This window comes from Lepisma saccharinum, chromosome 3, assembly GCF_977018435.1.
Source record: "Lepisma saccharinum chromosome 3, izLepSacc3.1, whole genome shotgun sequence".
NCBI lineage: Eukaryota > Metazoa > Arthropoda > Insecta > Zygentoma > Lepismatidae > Lepisma > Lepisma saccharinum.
The window spans coordinates 71436471-71457612 of record NC_139231.1 but is presented as its reverse complement, the minus strand read 5'-3'; the positions used below and the strand labels follow the sequence as shown (position 1 = coordinate 71457612).

Genomic DNA, 21142 nt, shown 5'->3' with positions numbered 1-21142 from the left:
GAGTCGGTGCCAAGTCCTGGCTGTAAGGGGGATGAGGCAGCATTGCCATGCTTACGTTGGCCAAAAACTCATCTACCAACAGCGCTGTGTGAGCCGGCGTGTTGTCGTGGTGAAGCACCGACCTGTCGGCGATGTCGGACCGGACGCGCTGGACCCTCTGTCAGAGACGCTGAAGCACTGTTTTGTAGTAAGCTGCATTCACGGTGGTCCCAGCAGGTACAAACTCTTTGTGCGTGACCCCCTTCACATCGAAAAAGACAAGGAGCATTGTCTTCACCTTTGATTTTGACATCCGGGCCTTGTTTTGATGAGGGGACGCGGGGGTGTTCCTTGAACGCCGTGTGCCATGTGTAAACTTGTGTGCGGGACATCACTTCCTTGCCGTAAGTCTCCCGTAGCATGGTTAAAGTCTCCGTAAAATTTTTTTCAATTTAACACAAAATTTCACAGCGTAGCGCTGTTCCAAAGTGCATTCCATTTTAACCAAATCCACCAACTGCAAATTCTTGACGCGACGTTTTTTCCGTGTACACAACACGAGCGATTGCACCTCAACCACTGCTCACAGGCAACTGAGCATGGCCGTGTTTTGAAGGTTAAGGTCCCCACTGCCACCTGGTGCAGCTTACCCGAACCCTAGACCAATTCTCACACCGCGCTGCGGACAGTTCAGATACGTTCAGAACGGACACTGTATGTTGATATCAGCCATGAATCCTGATGAAACTTTCCCAAATGTGGTTAAAATTGAAAAGTTGTATGGCATATATTGATGCCATGTTTATGTGTCATCAGAAGAAAATGTTTTAAAGTAGAAAGGAAAGAATACATAAAAGGAATGGTGGAAAATGAGGGAGGAAGAGAAAGAAGTAAAGAAGCAAGAGACAAAAATGTTAGCCAAAGTTTGTTTTAGGCTGGACCTACAGTTTAACGTAGACCCAATGTGCCTACATGATGGATCAAACCCAGGGCACTTTGATTATAAAGTGACAGCATTATTTGATGTTACACCTCATCATTTATGGATGCGGTGTACACCAGGTAGCTTTGCTTGATCCACCATATCTATGAGACGTTAACCAGATCTGGTTTTAACGCCTCATACAATGTATGTATTGATATTGAAACTATCATCAGTAAAGAAGGAGGGAAAAAAGAGAAATGGGGGAAATTCCGTTGATCTGATGTCCTGGTTTATTTTAAAGGCACCAGGGCACTAAGCACATACCCCTGAATATATGTGGTTGGTGGTTGGAGGTTTGGCATCTTCAGGGATTCTCCCCTTTTTCATGTACTTATGCACGTGATGGTTGCCTCTGCAGGTGGGATGCTGGTAGTGTCAGTAAGTGTTGCTGGACTCGTAACTTTAGCTGCTATGACTCAGCCAGCCCTAGCACCTGAAGCGAAGCACTCCTTGCTGCAATACGTCACCGGAAAGTATCTGCTTCCTGCCAACTGCAAGGTGGTTTTCGACTGGAGCGATCCACAAGTAGTAGGAGAGACAATGACTTTTAGTGTTAAGGTAAGACAGCTTTTCCTTACTTGAAATTAGTCATGAAGCTTCATTAGAGATATTGAGTTTATCAGCCAGGTGCAGACCGTGTAACTAAAGGGTGTGTAAAAAGCAGTTGACCTCACTTAAGAATTTTTGTATTTTTATTTTCAGTCGGGAATTATTTTTTCATTTTTTTTTTCTTTCTTGGTTAATATTGCAAGGTGATGAAACTCCGAACTGCATAACTCATTCTACCATGTGGTGATCACGTGAAAATCTGGCAGAGAGGAAATTTTGAACTTGGGAAATTTTCGATAGGTTGAGGTTTGGTGATGGGATTTTCACGTGACTTATAGGTTTGGGCAACCATGCCAATGGTGTATCGTGTTATTATGACCCACTGTAGTCCTACAGATCATTACCAAATAAATCCTGATTACTGTCCAACTCCCTGAAAGCACACCTATTGTGGGTGAACAATTTACACCAAGAAGGAGGTCATGGAAGTTCACAAGGAGACCATGAGAAGTTCACTGGATAGGAATCAAATCTGCTGCATGACCAGGAGCTATAGAGCCTATGACAGGGTCCTATCCAGAGGAATGACACCTCTGACCAGCTTAACTGGCATTCAGCAACAAGGATTGACCTGGGAACCTGAGCAATAGGGCAGCAACCCATATAAGTGCTCTCTCACTCACTTGTGCTTACCGCTCCTCTAAGTTGCATCGTAAGTGGGATATTTTGGCCAATAGGGCAAGAAGGGGTCCAATGAATTTCAAATTTCGTGAAAAAAATAATTGTTTTTTTCTTTCTATTTCTTCTTCTAACCAATTAAGAAAAAAATGTTTTTTTTCTACCACAGTCTTATAGCCCATTGTGTACTGAACAAAACGAGGTATAGTTTATAACTCTAATGTTCTTAGTTCCTGAGCTAAAATAAATTAATTTCAGTATGGTGATTTTCGAATTTCCCACTGGAAAAGTGATCGTGTGTTCTACATTGGATTTTTTTTTTCTCAGAGAGTATCAACAATAAGTATGCAATTGTTTTGCACAGTAATGGAAAATCAGGTAATATGCAGGTACTGTTTTGTACCTTCACTTTCCAGCATTACATGCTTAGGGGTCTGATGAATTTCAAATTTCGTTAAAAATATAGTTTTTCCTTTCTTCTTCCAGTTCCAGAGATATAAAATTTTATTTAAAAGCATGAAGTTTAAATTTTCAGCTGTAGTTTGCAGTTCGCTGGCAAACATGCTCCGTCATTTAAGGGTTAAACTCTCAGAAGAGATTTATTAAACAATGCAGTGTGTTACAATATTATTTGCAAAACTTTTTCCCACTTCAAATGGAGAATCATTTCAGTTGCTGCTGATGAAGAGCCCCTCATTAATTTTCCACCCTTTGTTTTTATGAATCTTTTGCTGTTACGAATCTGATACAGGAGATCACAATCTTTTTTATTTCTAATACATTGTTCCCAGGTGACTTCACATAGGTATGAAGCAGCCACATTCCAAACTGCTATCTCTTTTGAAATAACATCATATTAGACAAATAATAACATTTGTCCTTAAACATGGTAATGAAATTAAAATACACTTCCTCATCTGAATCTGTCTTTGAACTGAGCAACACTCAAATCGGTCTTTTAATAAACAAATAGAACAATTTAAAACTTCTGTAAGTCTTCTAAAGAAATTAAGAATTAACTTCTTGTCAAATATATAAGATTGTACATTATAATTCATGGTAAGTTATCTGATGAAATTTTTAGTAACTCAGGGTTGCTACACATCTGGAAAACCTGGAAAACAGAGGAATGTCATTGAATTTGGCTTGTCAGGGAAGAATCAGGGAAATGTCAGGGAATTTTGCAGATCGTCTGGAATTTACGTTCATTTTGGAGTCTGCAAGAGAAAAAGATGCAAAACGAACAAGCAGTTCACTTCCACTTCTGGATTCGGTTCTTGTGATTCCACTCCCAAAAAAGATTCAGTTTAGAAACTTGTTTCTTTCGTTCTTATGATTCTCAGTCTTGTGCAAAATTATGGTTTCTTCGAATTTCTGTAATAAATTTTCACTTTTATAATACTAGATATTAGAAAGAATATCAAAGTAAAACTTACAGTTCAGATATCTGATTGATAACTAAACAATATGATCATAATGTTTGGAAAGGTTGGTAAAGATTAGGTTATCGTCTATAATTTTATTGATCTTAATCTTGTTGGCATTTCCTATGGAATTCCTATATGCAACAAAAAATTCTCCAGATGCTGTGTACTTATAAATTTAAGCAAAAAAGCAACATTTTCTACGACACTATAAATCCGACAGAAAATGAAAGATTGTGTATGGTTTATGAACTTTTTCTGTTGATTTTATATTGTGGAGGTCTGTTATGGTGAAGTTATGTACCTCTGTTACCTTAGCCTGAAGGCTAGATGGACGTGATTGTAGCACCCAATATAGGGTTACCAGACGTCCGGATTTTCCCGGACATGTCCTACATTTTAGCCTTGTGTCCGGCGTCCGGGAGGAATTTGAAAAATATCATAAATGTCCTACATTTTGAGCGTCACATAATATTAATTAGAAAAATACGTAACAGAAAAACGTCATGCAAATTACAAGTCTATGGACTGCGCTTCCAAACTCAATAGTGAAATTTATTTTGATTCAGTCTTTACACAAAAAGAATAAAGTTTGTCCTGCTATTAAACAAACTGGAAAACGGAAGCAATTAATGAACAAATAACGTCACTGTTCAATGCCTGAGCAGAATTTGTTGCCTTAGGGTTTATATTGATGGAACAAGGTGTTGTCCATTCTTATTCAATATAATTTGATTGTAAATCAGAGGTATAGAGAACAAAGTTATTCAAGGTGTCTGCCAGTCATGAAAGTCATGGAAGTCAAGAAAAAGTAAAGAAATCAACAAGTAGGTCAAGAAATCAATAAAAAGGCAATAAATTATTCTTGTGGTCAAGAATTTTTGCTATTTATTGGTTGATTTGGTTCATTTTACTTCACTTTTTCTGTCCCTTTGGCTAATCGCGAAAATGAGGATGAATGATGGTAAGATAAGATGGATGAGTTGATAGTCATAAACATATAGGGACAACCGACACAAATCCCACATAAGACTATACTGGCTGTGAGTCCAGACGCCAAAGCCTCGCTTGTCTGCCAAACACAGTTCAGGATGCATTAATACGAAATAGCAGATCTAATTCTGTTCTTAAATTCAGCTTCAGTTTTCATCTTAACTGGCCCTTTGGTAGGGATTTTCATTAAATAAATATTTATTTTCTTAATTACTAATTTCCAACTTTACCTAAGTAGGATCTAGAAAAGATTTCTGGATGTATTATTTTGGTAGACACCCTGTTATTGAACTAAAAACTTCCCAAGATGAAACCATTTTAAATTACAGTAATTTCTGAATATTTGTTTCCCATTACAGGTCATAATTCAAAAGTTGAGAGAGTACTTTCATTACCATCAGAACAACAGACTCAGGAGAGAATTATTTTTCATAAACTCTGTAAAATGTTTGGTATTGGTTCCTATAATTTTAACGAGTTTGACCGTCCACTCTAACATCAATATATAGTTTGACTAAACCTGAAATTTTGATAAAAATTGTCTCCTCTGAGAAGTACCACTTAAATCAAGTAGTAAGAGGTGCATTGATTAGTATGATTGCAATTTTGAAATTTTGCATTTAAACATTCGCTGGGAAATATATTTTAAAAAACTGAAAAATGTCATTTTTCAACTACTTCCTAACGTGTTCTATAGAAATATGTATTATTTATTGAGAATGTGTTGCGTCCTACATTTTGACTTAAGGTCCTACATTTTGGGACAGCATGTCCTACATTTCCCTTACACCGATCTGGTAACCCTAACCCAATACATTTAATGCTGATTGTAATTTTACATTTTACTCTTCGAATTTTCACATGTTCTTGTGTATGTAGAATGTAATCTGCTAAAAAAAGTTGTGAAAGTGAATATTCATAATAATTAGCTGATTATATATTTAATTGAAAAACACAAAGTTCAAAAGCAAAAATCATGATGATAAACATGTCTGGAAAAATTTCATTTTTGGACTGGAAAACCTAGAAATGTCAGGGAATTTCAAAAAATCATAGCAATCCTGTAACTGGAACTATGATAAAACTACTTGAAACATTCACTTTCATATTGAAACATACTCTGACTTACTTCACAAGATTGTCACATTCCTCAGAATCTGATTTGAAACAGTCATTTATAAAATATGGCTTTTATTTAACCCACTAGTAATTAAAAATATTATCAATCAATACATTACTGTTGAAGATGCTGTTCCAAGAAATAGGAGTCTAACAGTTGACAGAAGCAATCAATATTTTAGTGAACTATCACAAACAAATAAATACAGAAATGTTATATTTTCTTTATTGAAATGCTGATAAAAGTAATAATTTCATAATTTATTTCAATTTGGCTATTTAGAAACTACAAGAAATACGAATTTTAAATATTGTAGAATGAAATGTGGTTCAAATGTTAATTTATTACAATATGTTCTACTTCAAATTGAATAAAATACTTTACATATTTATCAAAATACTTTACCATTTATCTTTAAAGATATTATCCCTTTATTATTCTCTTTAAACTATGTATTTGCAAATTTCTTAAACTTACTATGTTGTCTGTTAATTGTAAATGTTACAAGTTATATTATTAACTAATTGGCTAATTGTCAGATCATCTTCATAGACATTGGTAGTTTTTTGGGTAGGGAATTTCCATTTGATGTAGGTTGGAAGACCTCATAATTTACAGACAATTACAATTGTAAAGTGTTTTTCATGAAAACTTTACAGGGATAATTTAACATATGTTTATTCATATTTCAGAAATTTATGGCATAATCAGAACTATAATACAGACACCATGAATACACCAGATTTTGATGAATACCCATGGAGTTTATTATGGTTACACAATAAACTCAATTCGAATGAGAATTTAAGACTTTCATGTTTCAAATTTGGTTTTATTGTCAAGTCAAATGATATTGGTTGTATTGAGAACCATGTGCATTTTTGCGAAGTGTTTCCATTTTGATAGTTAAGTCTTTCTTGTCTGATTTTCAGTTCTTCCAACGCAATGGTCGTCCCTACCCTATCTGCGACACAGACAACTTGCTGGTGGAAGTCACCCAGGGAAGCCACAAGGTTGCAACTCTGACAGAGCTGGGTGGAACAGACCCAAGCTTAGCCAATGTTGCGGTTGTGAAGTTCACCGTGCGGCATTCTGGGCAGTACCAAATCTCTGTACTTATTGGGAACACTCACGTGAAAGGCAGTCCTTTCCTCAAGAACTTTCTTCCAGGTACGTGTATTTGTGCTTGCATATTTTATTCATCAGGGTAGCTACTCACCGGGAATTCTGCATGAATTATTGGGTCAGGGAATTCTGCATGAATTTTTCTCCGTAGATGTATAAAATTGTAACTTTTGTTAATCCAAATCCCATTGTATACATTTATAAATGCCCTGAGGCAAGATTTTCACAGTGTAGGTTTTATTTTTATCGAGGAAGGAAAGGAAAAGAAAGCTGCGGGGAAAATAAAACAGAATTCTCTCAATCCATTTACTTTTTTAGTGTATTTTGCAGAACAGTCTATCTCAGTGGTTCTCAAACTGTGGTACGTGTACCCCCAGGGGTACATGAACGACTTGAAGGGGGTACGCGAGAGAAATATCGAGAATGCCCACACGACAACATTTTTTGCTGCAGGTGTGTAGAGCAGCCTTCATTGTTTCAAACTTTATAGCTTTAAAACAACAGGAAAATAGGGCTGATTTTGTCACTGACACTCTTATCTTTCTTTCATGTGTTTTGAAATAGAATACTCGTTCGAAATCTATAATAGATTAAATTTGGAGCCGAATCTCCGCTTGAAAGTTTCAAGTGCACAACCAGACATCAAGAAACTGTATCAGGCTATGCAGACACATCCTTCTCAGTAGAAACTCTGAGGATTTAGAATAAAAACTCCAAAATTGTGTTTGACAGTTTGTTTATAAACTTATTTTTGTTTTTTTACTTTATTTCAGTAACTCTGAAAAAATATGTAAAAATTAAAGATTTTTATATACTTCTTAGCATACATGTGTTTCACATTTTTATTTTTGTAACTAATCAAAGATTGTAAACATAGGAATACCCATTAAAAAAATAAACGTATGATTCTGATCTTTCCACATATAGCCCGAATACCATTTTGCTCTATTGCAGAGACAACAATCAGGCAGCCAAAAAATTCCCCCAAAACCCACTATTCGGTACATTAAATGTTTAGTTACGAATAAAGGGTACAGTGAAAAAAGTTTGAGAACCGATGGTCTATCTGACAGACAAAAGATTCTTGCAAGATAAGATATCCTAAAGTTGAATAAATAAATTTGAGTTTGAAGTTCTTGTACAATTAACAAATTTTCGTAGATTAGTATATCCCGTAACATCCGTCACTTGTGTTTGAAGAGGTATTTTGAGTCTGAATATGTGGAATTGCAAATGCAAACTCAGTATCTTAAATTAAATATTTTAAATATATGTACCGTTTAATTGAATTGATTTAGAATTTTGGGGTACGTTGGAATCACACAGACACTGCTTGGCAGGCTTACCAAAACATATTAGTGTCAAAGAGCTAAAAAGAAGCTAAAAACTATATTGGAGGAGTTAGATTTTGTAAAACTGAACAGTTTGTCTCAATTTTCATTTGAGTCAATTTTTTTCAGGGTGCATCAACACAGATGTTATTTTTTACTTGTCTCGACTAAACGTTGTCTTTGGAGAAAATTTTAAAATACTCATGATCTTGAAAAGTCATGAAAGCAAAACTAGCGAAGCAGAGATTAAGAGTTTGAATACTGTGTGAGAGTGTACACAATGAACAAGGCAGGGGCTTTCTAAACTTTTTTTTAATTAGAAAATAAATACTAGTGCATGCCTGTACCAGCTGATACCAATAGAGCACTGATAAATCTTTTCTATCCCATCTGTTTTTAATATTGCATATAAATTTCTAGAATGCCATAAGAAAGTTTTTATTCTTTTTTTATATTTTGACAGGCCCACCTGACCCAAACAAAACTGTGTTTGTGAGGCACAGCTCCACGGTTGTGTGCACTGCAGGAATCCCTCATACGCTAACCATTGAACCTCGAGATGAATTCAACAACATTTGCATCTTCCAGCATAATGAAACCCCCACAGACGACTACGAAGTCTCCATTAATGAGGTATGTTTTCTTACAGTTTAATGATACTGATAACTTTACTGACAGTCAAAATATTGACAAGTAAATCATGATACCCATTAACCAGTAAAATATTATTATTTGATGAAATATCACCATGTTACATCATGCTATATCATCCACAGTCATTAACGATTGTCTTCTATATTTTTATCAGCATTCAAAGGTGTGTCAAATAGGAATTGCTCATGGCAAAAGCACATGTTGAGATTATTATTCAGTACACGTACGTGCATAAATGTTACTTGAATTAGAACATTTTTCCACATTTCAGATCGGCTCAATGGAGAAAGTAACTCCCACAATAAGATTAGATTATGATGCCCCATCTCAGCATATTAACCTCCAAGTGAAATTTGCCAATGAAGGCTGCTACCATGCGAGCGTTTCGTATCGAGGTATCACCTTAAACAATGGAGACTTCGATATCATAGTGTTAAATGGTAAGTATGGTACAGACTGATCACTCACTTTCTGCATGTGAATGTGAATTTAGCAAGAGTGAAATTAGTTGTAATTTACTGTTTTGTGGCCTTATGTGTGTAAAAGCATGTTCTAAAGTGAGAAACAATTGAATTGTTGGTTTTGATTTCATTTTTCTTCCTGCTAATTCTGAGTTTCTTTTTAGTAAAGATACTAAGCTATATACACATGCTACATGAGCATTCTTTCCTTAGTAAATGAAGTAATCTCAAATTTCTGTATATTGTGATTATTGCCTAGTAGGGCTGAGCCCTTACCACTTTTATATCTGATACCAATATCAATGTCAAAATGCTTACCTATTGCCACCAATACTGATTCAGATACTTGAAAATTGTGACAATTTAAAGTAATTCAGAGTATTTTAAAATTTTATTGGATTGGTCCACCAGAGTTTTGCTTTAAAATGTTCACAATTTGATATGAGATAATCAATTAATCAGAAAATCCATGTTGCTCCACAATTTTGTTGCAAAAATAATGGAAATGATTAATTTTTCCTAATTTTAGGACATTTAGTCCCCCACAAAACTATTTTTGGGGTGAGACTGTGAAGCACGCAGACTCTAGAAAGTGTAGGCCTGTATTGGTGATTAAATTCCAAACAATTCTTTCCCGATATATGTTTCGGTTTTGGCTCGACCCTATTGCCTAATTATTCACATGAGTAACAAAATTTCAGCATGACTTGGCATTAAACATTCTGCATATACCCACTTCTGAAAATTCAAGATGTTTCTGCATTGTTTCCATGGCCTATAATTTTTAAACCAGAACCTGCAGGGTAAGGCTTCTTACAGAACTCGTAAAGTTTTATTACTCATAGCAGTAGCATCGATGCTACAGAATGCTCAGCAATCCCAACAAACACTTCTTGGATTTGATGAACATCTTCCTTAAGAGCACTATCAGGAGCAGAGTACACCACCATGCAAAAAGAAGGATATTTTCACTCCTGCAAGTACAAAATCAACAGAAAATGCATGGAATGTAATTAGTTTCCCTTCCTCCGTAATGATTATGAGGGTCATTCGGAAAGTAACTTCTGTTTGGGTACAAAAGAAACACCAGGACATTGTGAGAGTTTTTATTATATACAACTGAAAGAGACAATTCTAAGCTATTTTTCTACATAAGCACCTTTTCTGTTGAGACACTTATCATATCGGCGAACAAGGTTTATAATACCCATGTCAAAGACATCTGCCACCTGTGCATTCAGCCATGCAGTAACTCTGTCCTTGAGTTCCTGGTCATTGTTGAAGTGCTGTGCCCCTAGCCACTTCTTCCTTTTGGAAAGAGGTGATAATCGCTAGGGGCCAAATCTGGGGTGTAAGGAGGGTGGTCAAACAATTCCCACTGAAAATGTTGGAGAAGGTACTTGGTTCGAGCATTAGTAGAGAACAATCATTACTCCTTACAGCCACAGCCAAGATTGATTTTACGGTGCCTCATGTCAACAATTCCAAATACTTCTAGTGAACATTAACGTATGTCTGTGTACACCACCACACAAAAAGAAGGATATTTTAACTCCTGCAAGAGAAAATCAACAGAAAATGTTCGCCAATATGATAAGTGTCTCAACGGAAACAGTGCTTATGTAGAAAAATAGCATAGAGTTCTCTCTTTCAGTTGTTTATAATAAAAACTCTCACAATCTCCTGGTGTTTCTTTTATACCCAAATGGAAGTTACTTTCCAAATGACCCTCGTACATTATCCAACTATTATTCACTAAACTAAATAATTAGAAGCGCAGGAATAAGTACTGGTTGTGTATCTTTGCCACCAACCAGCCACTGCTTTCTGGGTTGAAAATTGTTTTCGGCCTGAGAAACCTTGAAAATATTCTTCATTCATCTGTACAAATGTAGCGAGTTATACCTGAAAAAGAAATCATTCTTGTGCTTCAGAATGCATGTGTTTCATGCATGTGATTGTGACCAGGATGGAATGTTGCAATTTTTTTTCTCATGTCACGAAAAACTCAAATACACCCTATTTTCACAACCTCCATGAGGCCATGACTAGAGCTAGTCTTGCTGAATGACTGGCAGTGACATAAGTACTGAGAAACTCACTTCCTTGTGAAAGTGAATGTATCAATCCACATATGGGAATCCAGATTTGTGACCATAGTCATGGTGGGTCTTCAGTGATAGCACACAAAACCCTGTCCAATAACTGATAGCGTATGTCTGCAGTTTCACATTTAATATGGTTGGTTGTATTGCAGATATAAATCCACGTATACAAAGGTCTATTTGACGTGACCATATAAAGATTTTGCATGCAAAAGTACAGAAATTTCTTTTGGAAAAGGATGGGGATGTGAATGAACAGAAATTTTGCCCATCGCTTGTCTCATGTAGAATACAACTAGCTCACTCTTGTTTTGCATCGTCCAGCTCTGTTTAAGTGTTGGCTAGTGATCTGGTAGTTTTTAGTGCACAGCTTAATTTACAATTAAAAATCAGTGCTTGTTATACTTACCATTTATATTTAAAATATACACATAATGTTATATAATTAGCTTGAAAGCCTCCCTGATGGCACGGTGGTAGCGTCGTCGCCTTGTAATCAAGAGGTCCCGGGTTTGATTCCCAGTGGAGGCACATAGTGGTTCGAATCCCACTTTAAACTGTAGGTCCAGTCCCGATTAGCCTTGCTGTGCATAAAGTGGACTTAAAACACCAACTCAATCAATCAATCAATTAGCTTGAAAGTTGGAACTATATTTTTAGATGCTAGAGATCGTTGTGCACTTTCCACAATCTCACATCAAATTTTTGCATCATATTTTATAATGTTACAAAGTCTTTTGTTGTAGCTGATAACTTCTGCACACTGTTATATGTACAAAAGTACCGTAAACTAATGAAAATATCAGTAAATGCTTCAATATGGTTAATAAAAAAACAACATATAGAGGACGTGCATGGTTGACAATTTAAATGTGAGAATTAGTAATTATACTCTTATGTCCCTACCAAGCAAGTATAGCAGCCATGTTGTGGGGCAAATTGGGAGATTATGAGGTGTCCACTTCTCTGGTATTATAGCTGCTCCAATGATATTTTTTTTTTCATTGAGAGGGTGCCTCAAAAACCCACACTAAGTCACTGAATCCAACACACATTGTTTTCTCTTGCTCCTATTCCCGAAAAAATAAAATGTGCATAGAAAGAATGTTCTTATTGTTTCTAATAAATCTCATCTTCATTTGTAAATGCTGAGTTATTTCCAGAATTCCACATCAAAGATTTTAATGTCAGTCTTGAGGTAAAAAACACATCTTTTTTGTGAGATTATTCCATACTCAATCAGTACGACCTACACACATCAAAGATTAGATTTTTTTTACTCCTTATGCAAGCTATGATTGCATATCATTTATAATTAGTGGTGTGTGTGTGTGTGATCCTGAAAACTTAGTACTGTGATCAGGAAAAAAAAATTCCCAGCCAGGAAACTCCAAATTCTAATGCTTAAACGTGGTTTTCGTTTTCTGTATTATAAATGTCTGAAACTTTTCAGAAATTGCCAGATATTATTCTGGAAATGCAAAACCAACCACTTGAGAGGAAATAATGTGTAGAATTCGAGATTTCCACAGTGTCGGAAATTTCAATTATTTCCCATAAAATTTCCACTCACATCCCTACATCCCTACTTGTAGCACATATTTGGTATACTTTTGATTATAAATATCCTTATCTTTGTACCTACTGTACAATCGACATCATTGGCAACAAGTGTTACACAATGCTAATAACTACATTGAAAAACTAAATATTTGAAACAGGTAGGTGTTTTGTATGTGTAGCAATTATACAGTTGCCCCTGTAAAATCTGAACAACTTAAACTATTATAATGTTCACTTATTGCTATCAGTGTAAAATGATAAGAGTATAGACATCGATATTGGTTCAAAGTCATATTCTTCCACAAAAAGTGGAGCACAGATATTCTTACGACCAAGAAGAGTGGGAAGGAGAGAACAAGCGAGTCCACTTATCTCTGTGTGCACTGTTGAAGATGACCATCCTACACCACCTCTTGTTCATAAGTGTCTGAAGGCATGCAGGGTGTTGTAACCATCCATTGTTGTGTTTTTTCAAATTGTTTGATTTTTCAGATAACGATGCCTCATTAGTCCACAAGAATGTAGCGACCAAGAACCACAACATATGGTACGAAGCAAGGCTTGTTAGCATCCAGGGCGAGAAGCTTCAGAAACCGAGGAAAGTCTTCTGCTATGTGTCACCGAAACAACTTACGATTAAGGAATTCCTTCTCAAATTTATTCCCAAGAGACTGGTTACCTTTAGGTTGTGTCCTTCCACAAAGGTGAGTTTCTTTTTTTTTCCTGTCTTTTTGGATTAATCATTGCTCTTGTCATCTTTCTGCCTAGAAATCTTTTCATTATTTTCTCCCATTTGGAGGTGTGTGTTGTCACATAGAACAACAATATGTAAATTTACACTACATAGAACAACAATATGTGAATTTACACTATTTTCTGTTCAGTCATTCCATGTCAAACCACGCAGAATTTCTGTTGTTGTTGTTGTTCTTTCTCATGTGGTCCTTATGAAACATGGATATGGAGTCTTGAAGTAATCACTAGACGATTCAAAATTGACATCCAGCTCAGTGGCCAAGCATGTTCATTGATTGACTTTTGATCTCACTGCCGAAGTTCCTAAGTTTCAATCCAATCTTTGGCATGGGTGTTCCGTGTTAGTGTTCCTTCATCAGTTTCATCCCCATCATCGTGATTAGCCAAAAGTGGCGGAAAAGAGACATTAAATAAAAAGAAATAAAAAATTGGTAACAGCTGGGTAGTTCAACAAACTTTATGCACTGAAACTGTTTGTAACCTTTAGTGGGTGGATGGGATGTATATACAGATGGGGGACCAAATAATACGAACACCTGTGAATGTAGAGAAAATGTTTATTAATAGGGGGTTGGACCACCCTGTGACTGAAGTACACTTTGTATGCGACGTGGGATGGACGCATAGAGGTCATGCACAATGTTTAAGGGAATATGGAGCCATTCTTCCTCCAGAGCAGTCTCCAATTCCGAAAGTGTGGCTGGAGGCAGACTTCGAGCATGAAGTTTGGACTCCAAATATCCCCACAAATGTTCTATAATGTTCAGGTCAGGAGACTGTGGGGGCCATTCAAGATGTCCTACTTCATCGTCATGTTCTTCAAACCATGTTTGGACAGACCCAGCAGTGTGGATAGGAGCGTTGTCGTCTTGAAAAAGCAGTCGGTCCCCAGGAAATAAAGTCTGGACAAAAGGATGGAGATGATCCCCCAGAATGCTGCGATAGTGACTGGCATTGATCTTCCCATGCAGAAAAACAAGTGGTCCCACACCATGCCAAGATATCGCACCCCATACCATAATGGACCCACCTCCATGCTTCACAGTCGGCAAGAGGCAGTCAGGATGAAATGCATCTCGAGGCATTCTCCACACATAAACGCACCCCGTGGTCTGAAATAACGTGAATGTTGATTCATCAGACCAGATGACTTGTTGCCACTGCTGTGGGGACCAACTTCTGTGAGCTCTGCACCATTGGCGTCGCTTGACAGCATTACGTGATGTCACCAATGGCTTACGAATTGCCACTCGGCCATGAATGTTTGCAGCATGGAGTTCCCTTTTGACAGTTTTGGTTGAAATGGGGTCCTGGAGATGCCTGTTCATTTCAGATGTTATCTCGGATAACGATTGCTTGTGCTTTCGGGCCACTATGCGCTTCAACACCCTCCTATCCCGAGCAGCAAGCTTTGTCTTTCGTCCACTGTTGTGCTTTGAAGACGCCATCTTACCTTGTGTTGTGTACGCTGTCATAACAGCTGATACTGTGCTCCTTGCACACCCAACAAGCTTTGAGGTTTCAGTCACCGTGGCTCCAGCTGAACGTGCTCCAACAATCATGCCTCTTTGGAACTCTGTCAGATCTGACATTGCAGTGTCTCTTGAGAGCATATGATAGACGAATGCACCACCTATGACTGTTGTTGGCAAACTAATACCTTCCCCTTCACAGCCACTAGGTGGCAGACTTCAGTGCCAGGTGGTGCTGCTGTACTGCCGGTGTGAAATGTGGCATACTTTTTCACAGATGTTCGTATTATTTTGTCCCCCATCTGTATATGGGTCAGTAAACCCATTGTGGATGAATGGGATATATATGTATATCCCAGCACCACATGACAGCAATTAACATGCCATTTCTTGAAAACTACACATGATATTTCGGAATAAAAGTAAAAACCTAAATAAAAGTGAAATAAATAACATGTAGGCTAAGATATGTAATCCGATATAACTAATTTTTATGTGTGCAAGAAAAATTACTAACAAGAAAACAACATTTGCATGATTCTTGTAGGCATACCTTCCCTCCCCCCAACAGCAATTTCTAGATCCACCCTTGGACATGCTTGAGGTAAGGTTTTGTTTCTTTCCCTTCTACCTCAGATTCCATCAATTCCTTTTGCATACATTATTTTTTCATCGCATTTTGTATTGTTGCTCTATTATCCTTTGGGTTACTGGACTCCTTCCCTGCAAAGTTTTACAAACACAGAATGTGGTTGCTAGTATATCATTTTTAGCAGAATATGTGTGTTCCTTGCAACACTGGTACATGCCATTTCACGACAGGAAGAGATGTCACAGATGCAATTAAATGTTAGGTTGGTTTGCCAGCATACAGGCAGGAAATGGTCTTCTTGAACATTTGTAGGGCCAAAATGACGCACCAACAACAAAAATGTTACTAAGAAAAGTTGTTTACTTTTGTGTTCTCTAAATGTTTCTGTGGTCCGCGAGTGCCATTTTATTGACACCCTATATCCTATATACAGGGTGCACAAGTAGAATTGGCGCAGAAAATACATTAAGGAAAAACATCTTTTAAAGTTCTAATCTTAAACATTTATTGAAAATTCCAGAAACAAAAGCAAAGTAATGCTTTATAGATCGAACTTATTCAATGAGGCAACCTTCAGCTTCAATCACAGCCTCCAGACAACCCCGGAAGCGAGAACAGGCGCATTTTACAAGTTCAGGAGACAAATCTTGAAATACCTGGCAGATTCTCTTACTCAGCTCACCTTTATTGTTACAGGCAGTCTTATTAGCGATCCTTTCAACTGCACCCCACACATAATAGTCAAGAGGATTGCAGTCAGGTTTGGACACCACATATCAGGGGGTAACATGGTCAAAAAAGTTTCCTCAAGCCACTTCTGAGTTTTGCTGGCCAGGTTAGCTTCTTGGAACATGTATGGTCTTTCTGCGGCAACTTCTTCAATCCAAGTGCTCTCAGAATGGCCCAGACGTTGAGAAATCTCATGGATCGAGAAGGAGGGGTGTTTGTCAATGAGTTGCTGCATATTTGAAATGAAAATGTTACTTCTCACCCTCTGTTCAGCTCGATTTTGTGTCTTTCTGGCAGCCATGGCCTCCACATCCAAGTCTGAATCAATCAACTGCTTCTTAATTCTCTGACTTGTCCTCAATGCCAACTTCAACTTGTCTACGATGTCGTTGTTGGTCATCCCGGCAGAAATAGAGTAGACTATTACCTTCCTTCTCCACTCTTCAGGCCAAATCATCCAATCTGCTTGAGGTCTGCATTCTTTAAAGTCTTACTGATAACTGAGAATTTGGAATCAAAAACATGGATCAAGAAAATCTTGTATTATCTGTAATTTCCTGTTTAAACTCGTGCCAATTCTACTCGTGCACCCTGTATATAACATATCTTTAATAATGTATGTTTCAGATCTAAACTAATTCCTTACCTTTCTTGTTATATCAAATTAATCCCATTTGAAAAATTGTAGGGGAAGGATATTTTACGATAAGGTAATTGGTGGGCAGGAGTCCCTTCTATTAACTCTGATTTTGCACCCTGCCTCTGCTTGATCGTTTTCTAACACCTTGGTTTTCCTTTGTGACCTTTTTCCCCCACTCCTTGTCCAGTGTATGCCCCTGCTGGGCATCTTTCTGGCCCATCCTCTTCATATGCTTCAACCAACTAAACTGTAGCATATTTTTATCATACAATGATGTGAAATTTAATAATGCTCATTTCTCTTTCTTTTTCAGTTCCATTTCCTCAGCAACAATAACCAATATAACCAACCCTCCTTTGTCATTGATGATGGCTGCCAACCGAAAGTAGAATTAGTGACAAGAGACAGAAATGTTATAGCTGCAACTTTTACACACTTTTTGCTCAAAAATATTGGTATGTAAACAGTTACGAATAATACATTTGTAAATCATTCCTGTGTACAAAGTCTGTCCAAAGAAAGCAAACTGATTCAAAATTATTATATTTACTTGTTATACAACTGAATCAGATTAATCTCCTTCAAAGTAATCACCTCCAATGTTAACACACTGCTCATAGCATTTCTTCCACTGTCGGAATGCATTCTGGTATGCATTTTGTAGAATCGCCAGCACAACAGGCCTCAGTGAATTTTCTTTAATCTCCTCTCTCATCTGAAAACAGCTTCCTTTCAGGATGGATTTCATCCTTGGAAGCAGAAAGTTGTCCAGTCCGCTGGTGTCAGAGCAGGAAAATAGGGTGGCTGACAACAGTTGTGCAATGCTATGCCAAAAATGATTCAGAGACCTGTTGCTCTACAAGAATCTTCATTTTCTTTATATCAGAAAATCACCGCAAGTCCAGAACACTACCTCACTTGAATGCTTGCAGACTACAAGATGAAACAACGTAGTTTGACATGGCAAACAAAATATTACTTCAAACAAATCCCACTGTGCAGTGCCATTAGCAGATCTTTTTAGACAGACCTTGTCCATAAATAATGTTTGAAATAAAGCTCATGTGGCAGATCGAATAGAAGTCTCTCACCAAGTATATACAGTAATAATAATATAGTTTGTTAAATAATTGTTATTGAAAGCATCATTGTTACATTATTATTATTAGGGATCAACCTATGTGAAAATTTCATTGGTAATTTTAAAGTGCCGATATAAAGTTGCACATTTTAGATAAAGACGCTAAATGATTCATCACCCTCTTTACTTAAAGTATGCAACCAGGCAAATGCATTTGGTTTTTGCCTTAACCCTCCGTCATTCGCATCCTCATAGTAGCACAAATGTCCCACATTCGGCACTCAGTGCCACCCTATCAAAACCAATGTTATTTACATGTATTATTGATGCAGTCGATGTTGAATTACACTAGCACTTACTGGAAATCAGGCGAAATATATATGAACGCAAGCATGTCCATTTGGGACATTTTTTATTACCTATTAAAGAAAATAAACTTAAAAATGAGAGAAAGTATCTTGTAGAATTACAAGGTTAGACTCTTGAAAATATTATTCTAAAAATAATTAAAACTTTGCCATATAATGAATGAACAAAGTAAGAAAATGAACTTGCCATTCACGAAATTTTCAACATATTTTTCAAAAATTGTCAACGTATTTTTCAAAATGGATTCAAAATCATACAACTTATATGGGCTTAGAAAGGAATTATTTTTTCCAAAATTCTCAGTCAAAATCTTACTGACTCGCAGAAGGAGCAATCAAATGTATAAAATACAACTCGAAGAAACTTACAAAATACAAATCCTGTTCAAAAAGAAACCGAACTCCTTTCGTAAAGTTTGTATATAAATTTGTTGAAGAGAACCAACAGTGGTGGTGCCTAGCAGCATCCTTAGTTATTAACTTGGCCCAGTTTCATCTCAAAGCTGTTGCTAACTGCAGTAATGCAGTATATCACGTTGAGTGCAGGCATGTTGAGTGCCCGCTGCGATTTTCAGTTACCCTACTATGAAGTAACTGGAAGGGATGAGCAGCGAGTATGTGTGAAATTGAATAAAACTTTCAAAGAGACTTTCGTAGTGTTACATGAAGCCTATGGCAAGGAATGTGTACCAGTGTTACAACTGGTACAGACGTTCAAGATCAGGTTGAACCTCCATAAAGGACGACGAACGAGTAGATCCCATGTTAAAATGATGTTAATCATGTTTTCGACTGCTACAGAGTCAAGTTTGTGTTGCATGGTTCTACAGTGAATGCAGCGTTCTACCTTAAAGTAATGCAACGATTACAAGAAAAGATGCAGCGCAATAGGCCACAGATGTAGAACAAGTCGTGGATGGTTCATCATGATAACGCATGTGCTCATCCCTCACTCGTTACCCGGGAGGTTTTGGCAAAGCACAAGACACTTGTTGTCCCACAACAGGCCTATTCCACTGATTTGGCACCTACTTCCTCTTCCCCAAGTTGAAATCAACCCTCAAAGGTCACATATTCCAGACAATAGAAGAGATCAAGGGGAATTTGCTAAGGAGCCTGCAGGCCATCCCAAAGCTGGAGTTCCAGCAGACACTCCAGGACTGGAAGAAAAACTTGGAGCAGTGTGTGCACATGGGAGGGGAGTACTTTGAAGGAGACAGATCGAAATAGCTAGTGAATATTACCATTTTCTCAATTTTGTAAAATTTCGGTTTCTTTTTGACAGCCCTTGTATTTTTAAAATCTTCAAATCTCAATATATTTCTCCTACTTTTACGAGATATACATAAAAAACACATACTGACTCAAATAAAAGAAACCGATTATTGTCAATTTGCAATATCGTTATTTTGACAACTCTGACATTTCGTATGAGTACTGCAATGGTTTCGCATACAAATAATTTGCATTCCGAACAATGTGGCGTCATTTTATTATTCTTATTTCCTCCAAATTCATGGCTGGCGTGCTATAATTTTAGGTAGGAAACGTTCCCGTACGTGGTACTGAGTGCCGCCAAAGGAGGACCGGTGACTTCAGAGGCTTGTAAACAACTGAGAGAACGCCAGAAAAAAAGCACGAATGCCTCTTTGTTTTCAAAGGAATAGTGTAGATATGTTACCTAGTGCTTTCCCAGTCATTATTGCACTGGCAAGGAAAATAATTCAGAATTTTCACTGCGAGAGTTACGGGTGGTTAAAGAAAGAAACTGGAGTTAATATTGATTAGTGTTAAAATATTTCCATGGTAGCATCTTCTAATTGCAGTTGTCTTGATGTTCTTCCAGGTGGTTCAGAAACTTTCAAGGACAAGCAGGACTTTTTCTACCATGAAGTTCGGAAGTTTCATCAAAAACACTACCATGATAAATTGCCTTTAAAGGTTGTGAGAAATCGGCTTTTGGAATCTGTAAGTGCACAATTTCTTATACTTCTCTGAATGTTAGTAACAATTCATAAAATACAAATTAGTATGCATTGTTAATTGAACTTTATCCATTGTCTAGTATGTCTACTTTTAACATTCTAATAATACATTCTAAGAGAGCATCTTCTCTTTTGCCTTCAGGTGAACTTTTCACCTACAATGGACCTGTAATTTGCAATAACTACTCTACGCCCCTACCCCACTCCTAATTTTATTTTAAAAAAACAGCCATTCATTCTACTAAGGAAATTAACGTCAAAATAATACAGAAAATGGAAGATTTAGAGAATAAATGTTAATGAAATCCTTAATTTTTATGCATATTGTTACTGTTATTATTAGTCATTGCAGACACTATCAATACAAAATGATTCATTCAAATCCGATCTGTAGCTATGTGTAAACTTCATATTGTACAACAAATGGTAAAGCATTTTGCTTATTTCATGTAAGTAGTTGAAACTCTTTCGGGGGGGGGGGGGGATGGAGCTGAGCTGATGACCTCCCTCCAAATATGCACTTGTTAGGGTATATTAATTATACCTTTGTAT

General features: G+C 37.0%; 1 protein-coding gene across 5 annotated transcripts in view; it reads left to right on the top strand.

Moving 5' to 3' along the window:
* Window positions 1-21142, top strand: part of LOC145985122 (apoptosis-resistant E3 ubiquitin protein ligase 1) — a 179524-nt gene that overhangs the window by 139280 nt on the left and 19102 nt on the right. For 3 of the 5 annotated variants that reach the window (XM_083118759.1, XM_083118757.1, XM_083118760.1), the window contains 7 exons: window positions 1323-1522; window positions 6640-6898; window positions 8648-8817; window positions 9110-9278; window positions 13460-13671; window positions 17470-17611; window positions 20452-20573. In XM_083118759.1, the coding sequence (XP_082974885.1) occupies window positions 1323-1522; window positions 6640-6898; window positions 8648-8817; window positions 9110-9278; window positions 13460-13671; window positions 17470-17611; window positions 20452-20573 (1274 nt within the window). The remainder of the gene's footprint in view (window positions 1-1322; window positions 1523-6639; window positions 6899-8647; window positions 8818-9109; window positions 9279-13459; window positions 13672-17469; window positions 17612-20451; window positions 20574-21142) is intronic. The other 2 variants (XM_083118761.1, XM_083118758.1) reach the window with 1 other exon arrangement.